The sequence below is a fragment of the Seriola lalandi genome, unplaced genomic scaffold (genome assembly GCF_002814215.2).
Source record: "Seriola lalandi dorsalis isolate HSWRI2012SDOR001 ecotype SW California unplaced genomic scaffold, Sedor1 jcf7180002054358, whole genome shotgun sequence".
Taxonomy (NCBI): Eukaryota; Metazoa; Chordata; class Actinopteri; order Carangiformes; family Carangidae; genus Seriola; species Seriola lalandi.
Window position 1 is genome coordinate 265,323 of NW_019524911.1, and position 15,538 is coordinate 280,860.

The 15,538-nt window shown below is 43.0% G+C and overlaps 1 protein-coding gene across 1 annotated transcript in view; it reads right to left on the bottom strand.

The window, feature by feature from the left end:
* Nucleotides 1-204: 204 nt before the first annotated feature.
* pik3c2b (phosphatidylinositol-4-phosphate 3-kinase, catalytic subunit type 2 beta) overlaps nucleotides 205-15,538 on the bottom strand; it is a 40,480-nt gene continuing 25,146 nt past the window's right edge. The window contains exons 15-33 of the mRNA XM_023408255.2: nucleotides 14,886-15,028; nucleotides 13,428-13,616; nucleotides 13,256-13,349; nucleotides 12,077-12,171; nucleotides 11,539-11,719; nucleotides 11,312-11,419; nucleotides 10,346-10,438; nucleotides 10,109-10,238; nucleotides 9,478-9,614; nucleotides 9,025-9,194; nucleotides 8,771-8,927; nucleotides 8,364-8,473; nucleotides 7,849-8,050; nucleotides 7,066-7,190; nucleotides 6,725-6,842; nucleotides 5,627-5,702; nucleotides 4,343-4,449; nucleotides 3,936-4,064; nucleotides 205-3,842 (exon numbers count right to left, since the gene is read on the bottom strand). Of these exons, the coding sequence (XP_023264023.1) occupies nucleotides 3,651-3,842; nucleotides 3,936-4,064; nucleotides 4,343-4,449; nucleotides 5,627-5,702; nucleotides 6,725-6,842; nucleotides 7,066-7,190; nucleotides 7,849-8,050; nucleotides 8,364-8,473; nucleotides 8,771-8,927; nucleotides 9,025-9,194; nucleotides 9,478-9,614; nucleotides 10,109-10,238; nucleotides 10,346-10,438; nucleotides 11,312-11,419; nucleotides 11,539-11,719; nucleotides 12,077-12,171; nucleotides 13,256-13,349; nucleotides 13,428-13,616; nucleotides 14,886-15,028 (2,556 nt within the window). The 3' untranslated portion in view covers nucleotides 205-3,650. The remainder of the gene's footprint in view (nucleotides 3,843-3,935; nucleotides 4,065-4,342; nucleotides 4,450-5,626; nucleotides 5,703-6,724; nucleotides 6,843-7,065; nucleotides 7,191-7,848; nucleotides 8,051-8,363; nucleotides 8,474-8,770; nucleotides 8,928-9,024; nucleotides 9,195-9,477; nucleotides 9,615-10,108; nucleotides 10,239-10,345; nucleotides 10,439-11,311; nucleotides 11,420-11,538; nucleotides 11,720-12,076; nucleotides 12,172-13,255; nucleotides 13,350-13,427; nucleotides 13,617-14,885; nucleotides 15,029-15,538) is intronic.

A 15,538-nucleotide genomic window follows, 5' to 3' on the forward strand; every position in this document is an offset into this window, starting at 1 on the left:
AAAAAAAAAGCATGTAAATGTATTTTTTTTATCTAACATGATTATGTTAAGCCTGCAGAACAGGCAAAAAGCATTGAAGGCAGAGGAAGAAAGAGACAGGAGAAAAAACAATGAGAATGTGAGACAAGACAAAGACAAAGAAAAGTAAGAAAAGAACAGAAAACAGAGGAATGAAAGAAAACATGTTTCAGAGGAAGCTCAGTATACTTTTTTCGATTCAAGTTTATTTTTAGTGCAAATAATACAAAACATGTTCCAAAATTAAAGTTACACATTAATAACAGCTTCTTTCTATGTTTGAAACTAAATCAGAACGGTGTCTCCGACTATGCTGCAGTGGAAAATCCAATCACATTTTCATTAACTTCAGTATGTCCAGTACAAATAAAGATCCAGTTCATTTTGAACTTACATTCTCTCCCTGCAGTCTCAGGGGTCAGGACTCAAACTCACGAACTTTGCTGCACACCACTCTTTTCCATCACACAGATAAATGTGTTTTAACGTTTCGGGAAGCTCAGTCTCATCAATTCAAGTTTTTACTGAATTCCATTTCATAAACTGCAGTTTTTAAAGACTAAATCCATTTTTCTGAGTTAGTTTAGAGGTTTGGGGTGTGGTCTTGATTTGAATGCATCCTTTTGAATATTAACGTTGAACTGAAATTAAAATTCATTTTTATAAATATCTGTATATACTGTATATCCTTGGTGTTACTTTTTATTTGTGTAATCTATATTTAGTCAAAAGTGGTATTCGCCTAAACAGCTAACGTAGTGACTGTACAAATGTTAGCTGTGTCACAGTGACTGCGTCACTGCGACACAGGTAGAACAGGCAGCCTGTTACCAGACGCCAAAAACCAAGCTATTGTACAAGGCACACAATTGTACATTAAAATCTGCCAAGCACCAAAAACTGAGTTTTCGGGTGTTTGAGGGTCTGAGCTGTGGTTCACAGTAATGTTACACCCACAGGTTGGGCTCCGACTGCAGGTTAGTATTTATTATACAGACTACTGGACACACTGAGCATCCCAGCATGTAAGCAGACAGTTTACAGGTGAATATTTTGACTATAAACAGAGTTTATCAGAGGCTGTGATTGGTGACAGGAGCAGGGATGTGACTGAATCATTCATGGCAGATCCAGGGTCAGTTTTCTCTAATATATAATGTATAATATATACACTATTTCACTCTTATGGACAAAACTATGAAACGTTCAGGGGTTGTTAGAATGAATCATCATACAAAGGCCTGTACATCTGAGAAACAGAAACAGCTGCAGTCATCTGTGTCAGGGTGTGTTCAGGTACAGTACTGAGTGTAGGTCACCTGTGTTTTCACAGGATCCAACAAAACAATCGCTGTAGTTACACACAGGAAATGGAAGAAAATAGCCTCAAAGAGTGAAAATACATTTCAGGTTGTGTTTGTGTGTGTGCTGCAGAGCCCGTGCAGACAGCTGGATCAATGAAAGTGTATCTGTTCTGACAGATGTGAGCTGCACTGAAACGCCTCCTGTGCAGACTCTCTGGAAGCGTGTGTGTGTGTTGGTGTTTGTGTGTGTTTGTCTGACTGATCTTTAGTCACATCTTTCTGCAATTTCTTTGACTTCATGTGATCACGCCGCCTCTAAGATTCACCTCACACACGCTCTGGATGTTGCATCAGTGTTTGAAGGACATACAGGGCTGTCACTTGATTCAGTCAGTAACGCACCATGTTAGCTGACAGCCTGCCTGTCAGTCAACCATCCCAGTCATCAGATGGCTACAGCCCTGATATTCTCAATATGGGTTTAAACCAAAGCGCTGAGCCTCAGCTGCAGCAAACAGATAATTAGGAGCATTAGGGTCAAAGGTAAAGACAAAGTCCTTGAAAATATCTCAGGAAACCAGTTTGACTGAATTGTCGACATTAGCATTTGGAGAAGAGTGGTGAACAGAGCAGATCAGTGGAGTTTGTTTCCTGCAGGTTCGTCCCCTCAGTTTGTCTCGTCTACAGCGCAAAAAACAACCTGCAGAAAATAAATTGGCTCCCCTTCAATATTCACTGCAGCCTGGATCATTAAAAACCCAGAGAGGCAGTTTAAAAATGGCCACAAAACTTTCCCAAAAAGTACAAAATCACAGGCAGAGAAGGAATAAAATGTAGAAACAAGCAGCCGGAGGGGCCGAGCAGATTATTAAGATCTGAGAGGAAAAAAACCAGAGCGGGACGAGCTTAAAGGCAAACAGAAAAACATGTCCCCCTGTCAGGATCTATCCCTCAGACGTTACGAAGCTCTCATGCAGAACAGATCCACCTCAAAGCTTCAAAATCAAATCCACATCCACACTATAAAAAAATATCCTGCGACTACCAACCAGAAGACCGGTCGGATCCACTCCACTCGATATGAACACGACTTCCTGTTAGCAACATTTAAGCTAAAACTCTGTATGTACACAAACACAAAAAGGTAAAACTCTTCTTCTCTGATACTTTGTGCTGAAATCACAACCAAGACTTTGTGTGTTTTCTCCGGCTCTGACTGACTCAACTTTTTATTCTCGGGACACAAAAAGCTGCAGGAAAAAATGTCACTGGAATTCCTTAAGGGAAATGACTCAACTGACCGAAAATGGAGTTTCTCTCGTATGATGCAGAATTTCATTCATCTTCAAAAGAAAAAAAAAAGTTTTTTTTTTCATTTACAGTGAAATCGTGTAAAACGTGAACCAGCTTCTGAACATTAATGTGCTGTTTGTTCGTCATCGTCCCTGCAGATAAACACCTTCTCCACCTTCATCCATGACCAGCGTGCGTTTCCCAGCATGTCATTTTTAACTTATCTGTTTTTCTTCTAGAGCTTCTGTTGATTTCACCTGCCACATCTACGACTTCATTCACATCTGAGCAACATGTGCAGACAGAGAGAAATAAACAGAATCCGAACTGGACGCCACTCTGAGCCACTGAAATCACTTCATAGGTAAATCATGTCAGGGGGACAGACGATGTGAAGACCGGACGGCTTCCTTCATCCTCTGATCTCATGAAGCCTGGGACGCAGACAGTCTGTCTGCCTGCAGTGAGTCCATACAGAGTTCTTCATTTAAATTAAGACATTTCCTTTTTTAATTTATTCTTCAAATGTCTTTAAAAGTCTTAAAACTAACGGTGACTGTGTGTTTTCAAGTTAAAAAGTGTAAAAGTGAAAGTTCTGCTTAGAGTTCACATATACACGTGACATTAGAGGCCAAGTTTAATTCAAAACTACTTTGTTAGTTTAACTCATTAACTTTGAAGTGACTTCACTGGGCAGTTTGTTTCTTGACATCAGGAGAATTTGAAATGTTTTAGGAGCCGACTGTGTCAGAAAAATAATTAACTTATTATTTTTTTAATCCAATAAATTACTAATAAAATGTTATTGAGTCAGTTCTCCCTGTGTTTATAAACTAAACAAACAGCTTGAAATGAACCGTGATGATGTCAGTGAAGTGACCTTTAACCTTAAACTCCCTCCCACACAGAGGGAGGATCAGCCACATGGCTTTTACTTTGAAAGGATTTTTCCTTTTTTTCCTTTGTCCTCCTCGTGAGGACAACTGCTTCTCTTCTTCTCTTCCTTTACATCTGCCACTTCCCGTTTCCTGTCCATCAGTGGGCGGAGTCAGAGCCAGCGGCGCCCAGCTGGTGCCAGTCTACCCAGTGCTGACCCGGGACCAGCTTCTTCAGGGGGATGAAGGTCTCACCCAGCAAGGTGTTCTCCCAGAAAGCCCCATCACCCAGGACCCGCAGGTGGATCACCCTCTGGTCCAGGTCCCCCCGAGGGATCCGCTCATACACCAGCTGTAGGGATGGGGGGTGTGGTCAACAAATATTTAATATTAACAGTGTCTTTGGTATAAAGTCAGACATCATAAAGACAGGATCAGTTTGTACCATCTCGTTGTAGGTGGGGTTACAGGTGCGTCGTGCTGCCTTGGTCTTCCTCTTGCTGGTCTTCTGGGGGTCGGGGAGGAGGTAGAGCTTCACGTAGGGGTCCGGGTCTGTCCCGTCCTGCAGGGGCTGCTGCACAGACCACACACACATCCACGTCAGTGTTCACGTCTGTCTGAAAGTTAATCTACCTACATTCAGCTGGGTTCACAGCAGCCAATCAGAACATCTGTATGAGAACTCATGAGTCTCAGATGGGCTCCAGTAAAATCAGCAAACAGGAAATGGATCATCAGATTAATCAATAACTGTTCTAAATCAATAATAAACAGAAGTATGCGTTTATTGTCTCCTGCCAACACGTCTCAATAAACACTCATCACGTGACACACACACTGAGTCAGACTGACCAGTCCTCGTATGTGCATGACCATGATGAAGAGTTTGTCGTTCTTGTAGGAGATGGACAGTTTGACTTCACCGAGCTCTTTCCCTGAAGCTGGAGACCACGAGATCTCTGCAACACACACAATACATCCACAACACACACACACACAGAGTACACACACAATACATCCACAACACACACAGAAACACATTGGAAGCTGATTAAAAGTCATCGAACATATAAAGCTAAAAACACACAGTTGATTTCCTTCATTAAACTGACCTGAGTCTGTATGAGACCCAGGTCCCTGCACTCAGACCTGCTCCTGACTGCAGCCCTGAAACTGTGTTCACACATGGAGTCGGTCTTTACTGCACAGTTACTTATTAACAGAGAGGACACACAGAAGAAGAAGAGACGTTTCCTCTTCTAATAATTTCTATTATCTAATCATAAAACCAGTGTAACCAGTACAACCAAAGACTCAGTGGGAACACACTGACGTATAAACTCACTTCAGTGTGTTTGAAGTGAACACTGTTTATCTGATACAGACAGGAACACACTGGACTTTAACCCTGATGTGTGTGTGTGTGTGTGTGTGTGTGTGTGTGTGTGTGTGTGTGTGTGTGTGTGTGTGTGTGTGCGCGCGCGTGCTCTGAGTCAGGTGTGTATTATTTTAACAAGGGTGGATCAGTTGAACTTTAACAGAGTTTTTCAGTCATGAATCAGGATCAGGTGCACACACACTATTAGTGCTAATCTAATAATCTAATCTAATGTCACACCCACTGTCAGTGTGTTCAGAGTTACAGAGACACACACACACTTAGACAGATTCACAATCTGATAACACAAAAAAAAGTGAAAGTATCTTTATTGTTACTGTCTTTACACCGGCAGCCGGTCTGTTACAGAACTAATGTGAACACCAGGTCCACAGTGAAACTGATCTGTGTCCAGCTGGTTTTAGCAGAAAGCTCTGTCCACAGTCAAACACCTGAACAGCACCAACACAGGTGAATCTCTTCTTCTTCGAACTCTTTTCAGTTTAACATCAAAACTGCACCACAGCAACATCTGGAGAGGCTGATAACATCAGTTTTTTTTTTAATATATATATTTAAAGATACAGGCTCCTGCCAGTTATTATGGCAGATCTACATTTACATTGATGGACAGAAAACATTATAAAATATCAAAGATTAAACTAAACGTCCACTCTCATTGGTCAGTTTTCAGTCGTGTGTGTGTGTGTGTGTGTGTGTGTGTGTGTGTGTGTGTGTGTGTGTGTGTGTGTGTGTACCTGCTGGTTTGCTTGCTGTTGTCCCTGGTCTCTCGTCTCTGGGCAGTGGGTGGAAGAAAGTGTAGACCAGGTCACACTGTAACACAAACACACACATAAACACACACATTATTCACATATTCAAAACACAGATCAGAAACTCCTGATGCAAAGTGACAGATGAGACTTTTAATTTGACATCTACACAATTACTTGCTGTAATAAAGTCATAAAGTTTTTCTATGGAAAAATTAATTTTCTCAAATTATTAATCTTTAATTAATGTATATCAACACATTAACAGGGCTACACATCCAAGTGAAAAAATAAGTCATACTTAATCATGTTTATGGAAATACACTGTACATGCAAATAAAATACAATAACATATGTTCATTTTCAGTGCGTGGGGGAGAGTTGACGTCCTGCCAAGTTTCTAAACCTGGACAGACCTGATACAGCAGTAAGGATCCACACCCACAGTGTGTGTGTGCGTGTGTGTCTGTGTGTGTGTGTGTGTGTGTGTGTGTGAAAATGAAACTTGAGTGGATGTTGAGAACATGAACACAGTGTTCTGATCATTCCTCAGCGTCGCTGAGCTTCATAAACAAACAGAGAAACTGAAACCTTTAACTAGTTAAACTGAAAGATTATTTCCCATATAGATAAGCCAGAAAGTCATAAATAAAAAAGCAGGATATGTTTCATTACTGGACATTTAAACAAATGCAAATTCATTCATGATGTTATTTAATTACATTTAATAAATACATGAATTTATTAATGATTGAGTGACACACGTCGGCGCTGACTGTGGGAAACAGACACTGGTCTGTTGTCTTTTATTCTGAAAGTCACTGTAAACTGAACTGAAACCTCTTGAAAACATTTAGGAGATAAAAGATTTTTATGTGACGACAACAACAAAAACATTTATGTGCTGCTGACTGTAAAATATGAACCTCACAGGAGCAGGAGCCACATTAACCTGCTGTCATCCTCTTTTGATTATATATTATTATATATTATTATATATTATTACATATCTGCCTCGCGGGAGAAACCAAATAAACCAGGAAACCAGAGTCTCCATTGGTCAGAGATCAGACTGTGACTGACCTGGGCCACCTCCGGGCCGGCGTGGATCAGGTGCCAGACGTAACCGTTCAGCTCGTCTTTCCTCCTATCAGCCGTCGCCTCACCTCGGGACCGACCAATCACAAAACGGCTCGGGAAGCTGGGGGTGGGGCAAAGAGGAGACCGTGTGTTGTTCATATTATAACAACATGCAACTTATCATATGTTGACAAGGTCTGTGACCTGATGAGATAAAGTGACGTGTTCGTAAAAACTGAATCATTGGTAACAATGAGAAAATATGTCACAATAATATTAACCTTGTGTGCATGTGTGTGTGTGTGTGTGTGTGTGTGTGTGTGTGTGTGTGTGTGTGTGTGTACCTGGGCAGTCTGGATGAGGGGAAGATAAGTCTCATTTTACTGTGAAGTTCATGAAACTCTTCAAACGTCCTCTGAACCAGCTGCACTTCCTGCTGACCTTCACGCTCCACCTTCACCACAAAGGCCTGAAACACACATACACACACACACACACACACACACACACACACACACACACACACACACACACACACACAAATATGAAACATGTTCCTGACATCTTTGTTTTGGTTTTCCTGAGTCTTCCAGAGAACTGAACTGTATCATTAAATCTCTTCCTCAGGATTTAATGCAGCTGATTAAACATCACATGGAAACTCTGTTATCTTCTCGGAGAGTGAATGGAATTTAAAAAGACATTAGAGTGTAATAAAATATTTATTTTGGAGTTCCTGTACTGATAAAGACTCAGCTTCGAATTTCTTGGACTAAATTTACAGATATTTTCCCAGTTTTTCTGACACAGCATCGAACGCTACGATAGATTGATCAGTTTTTTTGTTGTAGACGAGTGATAACTTCATCAATTTCCCTTATTTCTTATCACTGACACTGACAATCCTTAATCAACTGTATTTAATTAGTTAAAAACCAGAGATGCATCAAACTGCTGGACTCATCTGTTTGTGCCTATGTCTTTCTCTCACTGTTATTTTTGACTTTATTTTTATGCAATAAGGAGAGAGACGCACCTTCCAAACATTCACATTTTTTAAATTTTAATCTGCCACCATCTTTAATGTGAGTCAATGAAGGGCTCAGTTCAGTTGCGGCTGGACTCACGTATGCCTTGCTGGGGTTGGTGGTGCGGATGTGTCTGCAGATGTACAGATTCCTGATGAGGCCGTCGCTCTTCACCGTGTGAATTCTGGGAGCAAACGACAGCGTGGGACGATCCTCCGACGAGGCGAACTTCATCTGGGCCAGATTGTGGATGAAGAAGTTGAGCTTGGTGGCGACGCTGCCCAGACTGGACTCGATCAGCCTGCACAGGCCAGAGAGGGAGGAGGGTTAAAGGACCAATCTGCTGAGTTATATCATATTATATTTCTTTATTTCCCTTTTCTTTCTATTGATGTTTAATATATGATTCTATTTATTTTTGTTGTTATTTATGTCCCTGTTTGTTTTTGTGATGATTTTCCTGTGTTTGTGTAATACAGGGTCCAAGCACATTTTTCCACGATGTCTCCATGACGTTTCCATGACGTTTCCATGACGTTTCCATGACGTTTCCATGACGTTTCCATGACAATAAAACAGTTTTCATGAACTGAGCTTCTCTGTGTATAATGTACCTGGTGAAGTACATGGTGGCGTCGGCTTCAGACTCATGAGGTCTCAGTGCGTCGTAGACGTACTTCAGATCGTCCAGGTCCGACAGTTCAGGGATCCCACAGGACAACATCTGCGCACACACACACACACACACACACACACACACACAACAGCTATAATCATCACATTATCAGTGGATCACATGATTACAGTGTTAAAGGAGCTTCTCACAGCTACTAGTTCAGTTTCAGTGTAGAGCTACAATGATTGGTCCATTAGTCAATCGACAGGAAATTAATTATTTACATGTTTTTCAATATTTTTTCTTCTTGGTTTATGACGTTTGAAAATAGTGTGTGTGTGTGTGTGTGTGTGTGTGTGTGTGTGTGTGTGTGTGTGTGTGTGTGTGTGTGTGTGTTGTACCCACCAGGCCCAGCAGGTTGAGGAACAGGTGTGTGTGTTTCCTGATCAGGTTGTAGGCCTCGCAGCATAGATCCACAAAGTCGTGGAAGCGACTGGACGGTTTGTCTCCTCCGTTGATGACGTACGCCATGTCGGAGGTGAAGACGAAGGGGGCGCGGTCCCTGCACGGAGTCACATGACATGTTTAACTAATCCAGACTATCAGATAAAAAAGATCCAGTTAACTTTGAGCACAGGTACATCAGTCCGTTCCCTCACCGTTTGATGTTTCCGAACATCTGCGCGTGTCCCAGGAACTTCCCGAAGTCGATGTGGAACATGTGACCGCTGGTCTTCAGCATGATGTTGTCGTTGTGGCGGTCGCAGATTCCCAGGATGTAGGTCGCCACGCAGCAGCCGGCACACGAGTAGATGAAGTTCTCCACCGCCTGGACACAGACAGAAGTTTAGACTCACATGCATGGAGTTAGTTTGATTTTATAACCAGTCATCACATGCAGAGGTCAGAGGTCACAGGTCAGGTGGGTCAGAGGTCAGTTCGGTCATGATATTAGGGCCGAAACTAACGATTATTATTATTATTGATTAACTTGAAGATTATTTTCACATCACCTTTTGTTTAAGTTTACTGTCTGACTGGGTCTGTACAGGTGTGTGTACAAGTGTGTGTCCAGGTGTGTGAAAAGGTGTGTGAACAGGTGTGTGTGTTACCTTGTCGTACTGCTCGTCAGTGGGGTTGTGTTTCAGCAGCCAGTCGGCCAGCGGACGGTCTTTGAAGGATCCAGTGACTCCGTGTTCCCCCTGGATCTTCCTCAGAGTGTCAGCTTGAGGAATCATCTCGACCATACCTGAGAACAGGGAACAACACACCTGTCAATTACACCTGTCAATCACACCCATGAACAGGTGAAACACAGGTAAAAAATCTTCTTGGTATACACCTGTCCTCCTGTTGTATACACCTGTCCTCCTGTAGTATACACCTGTCCTCCTGTAGTATACACCTGTCCTCCTGTAGTATACACCTGTCCTCCTGTAGTATACACCTGTCCTATTGTAGTTTACATCTGTCCTCCTGCTGTAAACACCTGTCCTCCTGTAGTATACACCTGTCCTCCTGTAGTTTACACCTGTCCTCCTGTAGTATACACCTGTCCTCCTGTAGTATACACCTGTCCTCCTGTAGTATACACCTGTCCTCCTGTAGTATACACCTGTCCTCCTGTAGTATACACCTGTCCTCCTGTAGTATACACCTGTCCTCCTGTCTTCCTTTAGTATACACCTGTCCTCCTGTAGTATACACCTGTCCTCCTGTAGTATACACCTGGAGTGACCTCACCTCGCCCTCTGCCAGTGGAGAAGCATTTGAAGATGACCATCCTCATGTCGAGACCCTCCTGGATCCAGATCTTGTTCATGATGCGGATCATCTGCAGAGTCAGCATGTCCTGCCGCAGGTCGTCTCCTGACTACACAGAGACACACACACAGTCTAAATATGGCGGGTCCGGGCGGGAGGGAGATCTGATCACCTGTGTCTTCAGATTCAGGTAAAAAAAAAATAATCAGATGTTACCTTGAAGATGACGTTGATGTGGTCTCCCAGAGGGTCCAGGTTTTGGAAGGACAGTTTGAGAGGGACAGCGTTGGAGTTGAAGAAGGAACATGACTGTGAAAGACAGGAGAGCGTGAGACCTCAGCTCTGAGTTCACAGGAATTTAACTCTTATTGTCTCAGTGTCGACTGAAAGACGGAGCAACGTCAGATATCAGAGTAGGTTCAGTTCTCTCTCTCACCACTCACTTGAGAGCTGCCCACTACTTGTCCTAATCCTAACAGGCCACTCCTGCTCCCACTGTCAGTAAATGTTCAGGCGTCGTTTTACCAAAGCATCTTATCTCTCTTACTGAAAGTCCCAGGAGGCTCCGCAGGTTTCTCACCAAGAGTTTCCTCTGATTCTGTAACAAACCTGGGACCAAATATCTTTTCAGTCTGAATCTGATCCGAGGTCAGTTTGTCACGCCCTCCCTCTCCAACCTGAACAGAAAACTATTTACATTTTCAGAGATTCTCGACTTGATGCAGGGGGGAGGAAGAAATGATGAAAAGCATCAGAAACACGTTAGTATTCAAAGCAATGTCTTGAACATGTCTGGAGTGGATTCCTTAAATGTGGACTTGGCCTGACTGGATCCTTGTCATCTTAATATGTATGAGCCTGATTTCCTGCAGCAGCTGACTGACTGTGAGCAGGTCTCTGACTGAGAAGCTGCTTTAAAAGCTGAAAGACTCTGTGAATCACTTTCAGACCAGAACCTGGCCGGCCCCAAAGTCAGGACCGACACAAACATCAGTTTCTTTGACATCAGACAGCTATGAGCTACTTTAAGCCTCCAGACGTCACAGGAATACGATTCCTGATCTCCTTCCTGCTCTAAAGAGGACGGACCCTTTAATGACCCTATGACCTTTCCTGTAGCGCCACCCACAGGATGAATAGACAGACAGATGGACACTGTTCGTCTCTTGTCTCGTTCTGTACCTGGATGTTGATTCCTGTGACCAGCAGCGCCGGGTTGAGAGGAAGTCTACAGCTGCTGTTCATGGAGAAGAACTGCTTCATCTCCTCCAGACCCTCTCTGAGGATGGACTGTAACACACAAACACAAACAAGATTCATGTCTCTCACGTCCGTGACGCTCACAGAAAGGTCAAACTTTTTCCAGACTAAGTAACTCTTGATGTCATTATCCGCCGTGTCCTCCCCACCTGTCTGCTGGACGGCGTGGCATCTCGCACTTTGTGAGCCACCTTGGCGAGGATGGAGACGAGCCAGCACTGACGGTCGAACTCGTCCCGGAGACCTCGGCCGACGCAGCAGAGCAGAGCGGCCAGAAGGTGCTGATACCGAGCGCTGAACTGACTGTCCTGCAGGTTGTCCTTCAGCAGCCTGAGAGACGGAGACAGACACAACCAAGGCTCAACTTAACTAAACCAGACTAACCCAGATCCTGGATCCAGAACCTGTCCTACAGTTTGTCCCTCTGAGACAGAGACAATCAGTCTGTGTCTGCTAATTCTGCATAACGAGTTAACCTCTTATGAACCAGATGGATTAACATTAACTGGTAGCATGTTAATAAACAGCACAATGAGCTTTAAGCAATTTAAAATGCTCAGTTTGATTATCACACCGGATGTTGTTGTTTATCTAGGAGAAAGAAAACGAAAGAGGTCTGGAAGCAGGACAGAGGTCCAGACCTGATCTGATAACTCTGTGTGATCAATAAATCAGACTGTAGCTGACCAGAAGAGGTAGTGAGCGATGCGAACGTCCCCGATGGCTCTCCGTAGGAGGAAGCGAACCAAAGAGCTGTCCAGGTAACACTCGTACTTCAGAGCCTGTGACAAAGAGACAGAGACAGGATCAGTTCTGAAACAGAGACACTACGAGTCCAGTCAGTTTCTATCTGAGAAGCCAAAACCACAAAGTTCAATTATATTTTATATGTATTGCAGGTGTTTAATCATTGGCTAACAGCTGTGTCCATTGGTGTTACTGTGGAGTTTACACTCAGTGTAATGTTTATTTCCACAGTTCAGCAGAGTCACATCACACCTGCGCTACAAACAACTCATTAACTGATGAACTAACTCTAATTAGCTGTTATATTATGTGACTCTCTACACTTCCTGAACAGATGTTTCACACTAAAAGCACCTTTAAAGTGAAACACCTAAAAGGAAGTGTTGAGTTTCACTGTTTGCAGCTAAACAGTTATTTTCAAATGAGCTGATACTGACGTACGAAGGCAGCACTGTCCACATACTTTTGGACGTGGAGGTAAATCTTAGTAAAGAGGTAAGTAGACTGGAATATGTGTTAAACTGTGGGAAAGAATGGACAGAACTAAGATTAAATTAAGACAAACAACAGAGCTGGTCAGGTGACAAGTCATTCTGCACTTCCAGCTCTGACCCACAGGGAGGCGCTACAGACACATAATAGCCACCAGAAATGTGCACAGCAGGTCGTTCCTGCCAAATACAATAAGATCAGTGAACACACACAAACTGTGCCTCAGTCACAAATAACAGTCAGGAAGAACAAGAACAGGTTGGATGAAATGTGAAATACCTGTGCAGGAAGTGTTGATTTTAAAAAATAGCAAAGAGCAAGTTCATCAGAAAATGTTAATGACAGAAAGTGTTTTCCATGACAAGACTCTGTTACTGGACGTACACAACAGGAAGGTCTGAGTTTTTATCAACAGCAAATTAAAACAGGAGCAGCTCGGGAAACGGGGAGGCAAGTAAACACCTGTCTGACCTTCACCTGTCTCATTTAACACCAGTATTCAGATACAACAGGAAGCAGAAAAATGGTACTTATTATTACTTCAACCGGATGAGTGCTGCCCCCAAAGACGACGACATCAAACATCACACCTGCTGCAGGTGTTCACACACCCTGTCATCACGTTACCTGGACCAGCTGAGGCAGGAAGTCCAGCAGCTCTGGGTCTGAGATGGAGTCCATCCACTGGACAGCCGTCCTTCTCAGCTCCTGGTCCGGGAACCTGCAACACACATGATGATGTCACTAAGGCGCTCAGACCTTCAGATGAGTGGGTGAGTCTCGGTGAGCAGGGACGTACGAGGCGTGGAGGAGTCCCAGGGCGTCCAGGTGGCCCAGGCATGCCCACTGTCTCAGCAGGGCGTAGATGTCGGGCAGACAGGCCCACTCCCAGCAGGGGGCGCTGGCCAGAACCAGAGGCAGCGCCGCACTCTCAGCCTGACAGAAGGCCTTCTTCTCCCACAGCAGGCGCTCATCCTCCGTCGTCAACCTGCACAGGTGCAACACACACAGTTTACACAGGATTTCAGTGGGTTTTTATTAAACATGGAAATTCTTCTGATAATGTGAGATGCCTCCTAAATATTATGTGGTTCGTGTGGGACTCCTAACAGCAGCTATCTCACTCAACGATGGGAAAATGTTTGATAGGACAGAATGGAGATACATGTTTCAGACGCCCAGAGCTTTTGGGTTTGGCCAAACATTTATGAGACCCAGAGAGACTGTAGCGCTCTCACTGCAGGTCTGGAAACCTGCTAACTGCTGCAGCAGAGACCTCACAGGAGGTAAATCTATGTAGCTCCTGTTTCTGTTGGCTCACACACTTGGACCTGATCTCTGATCCCGGATCAGATCCTCAGATTGTTTCTGATTTCTGGATGAAGACACCAAAATGTTCCGCAGGTTGAAAACATTTTACATCCCAGAGGTGAACCAGAGGGAAAAACCATCTGGACTGTGTGTAACCTCACGCCACAGGTTTGATTAGTGTGAGCGAAGAGTCAGAGGCGACACTGGCTGCTGCTTTTACAAACTGAGATGTTTCACTACTAAACACTTTTTAAGATGCGACTGAAAATGGTTTGAGTTCCAGTTTTTTGAACTGAGTTGTATGATGGGATTTGTCCACTGGTGCAGTACGGAAGATTGGATGAGTCATGATTTATATGAGTAAAACAGACAATTTAATAGAGAAATGTATTAAATTAAATAAAATGTGATGACAAATAATAATAAACACATATCAAATGAAAAATATCTCTCCTTATGTTAAATTAATTAGTTGGCAATTTAAGAAATGAATAAGCAATCAAATATAAAGTGAAATAAATCGGTATCCACTGAAAAAGCCTGCCTTCAATTACATACTCAGAATATATTAAAATATATAGAAATGTATTTATTTTTTGGACACCTAATACCTTAATTCTGGGAGAGGTATTAATGTTTTTCTTGTTAATATATCATAGTTTATTTAGGTATCATATCTATCTAATTGTGTGTTTCATTAATTATGACTACTTTAGTTTTTTGAGACTTTTCTCTTCTTTTTATTCGTATTTATTTATTTAGTATTTATTCCATTAAAACATGTTAGTGTTACTGCAGCTGTGGATAATCCCAAAATAGATGCAGTCACATCTGCTTATTTTATTTATCAACAGTGTCTTCGTCCATTTCTCATGTTTATCAACAATACTATCAGTATTAATCAAGTGTATTTGTGTGTGTGTGTGTCAGTGTGCATTTCTCTGACCAGAAGAAGGCCTTCTTGTGCAGGACGTCCTGCAGCTGGATTTGACTGATGGTGTCCAGTCTGGAGAAGTCGTACTGAGGACAGAAGTCTGCTGGAGGAGGGGTACTGAAGCGAACCTCGAACGACGAGGTGGGAAAGTCCACCTGAGACAAAACGAGACAGAGAGAGAGAGAAACCAGTGAGAGGGAGGACGCTGAGACACGTTGGCTTGTGAAACTTTAACAATGAAGTTGTGTTTCCAGGCGTCAGTTTTTAAATATTTAAATATTTAAAAATTAAATATTAAATATTAAATATCTGTAACGACCTGTTTTGATTTAGACTTCACCCTCTATAATCTCAACAGTGTTTGAAGTACACTACCAGCTGAAATGGTGGCATGGCCCTTTAAAACTGTGAGCAAGTGGAGCTCCAAACAGAATCTGAACAAGCTGTTCCAGTCCTGTACTGTGTGTGTGTGTGTGTGTGTGTGTGTGAGAGAGAGAGAATCAGTCGACTGCACTGAAACAAAGAGCCACAGATCTGAGTGTGTTACACTGACCTACACACAACTTCACTGAGTGTGTGTTTGAGTCAAAGCTCAACAGCTGAACTGAACCATGAATCAGTGTTTACAGTGTTTTCGGGGGGGTGGGTGTGTGGGTGTGTGTGTG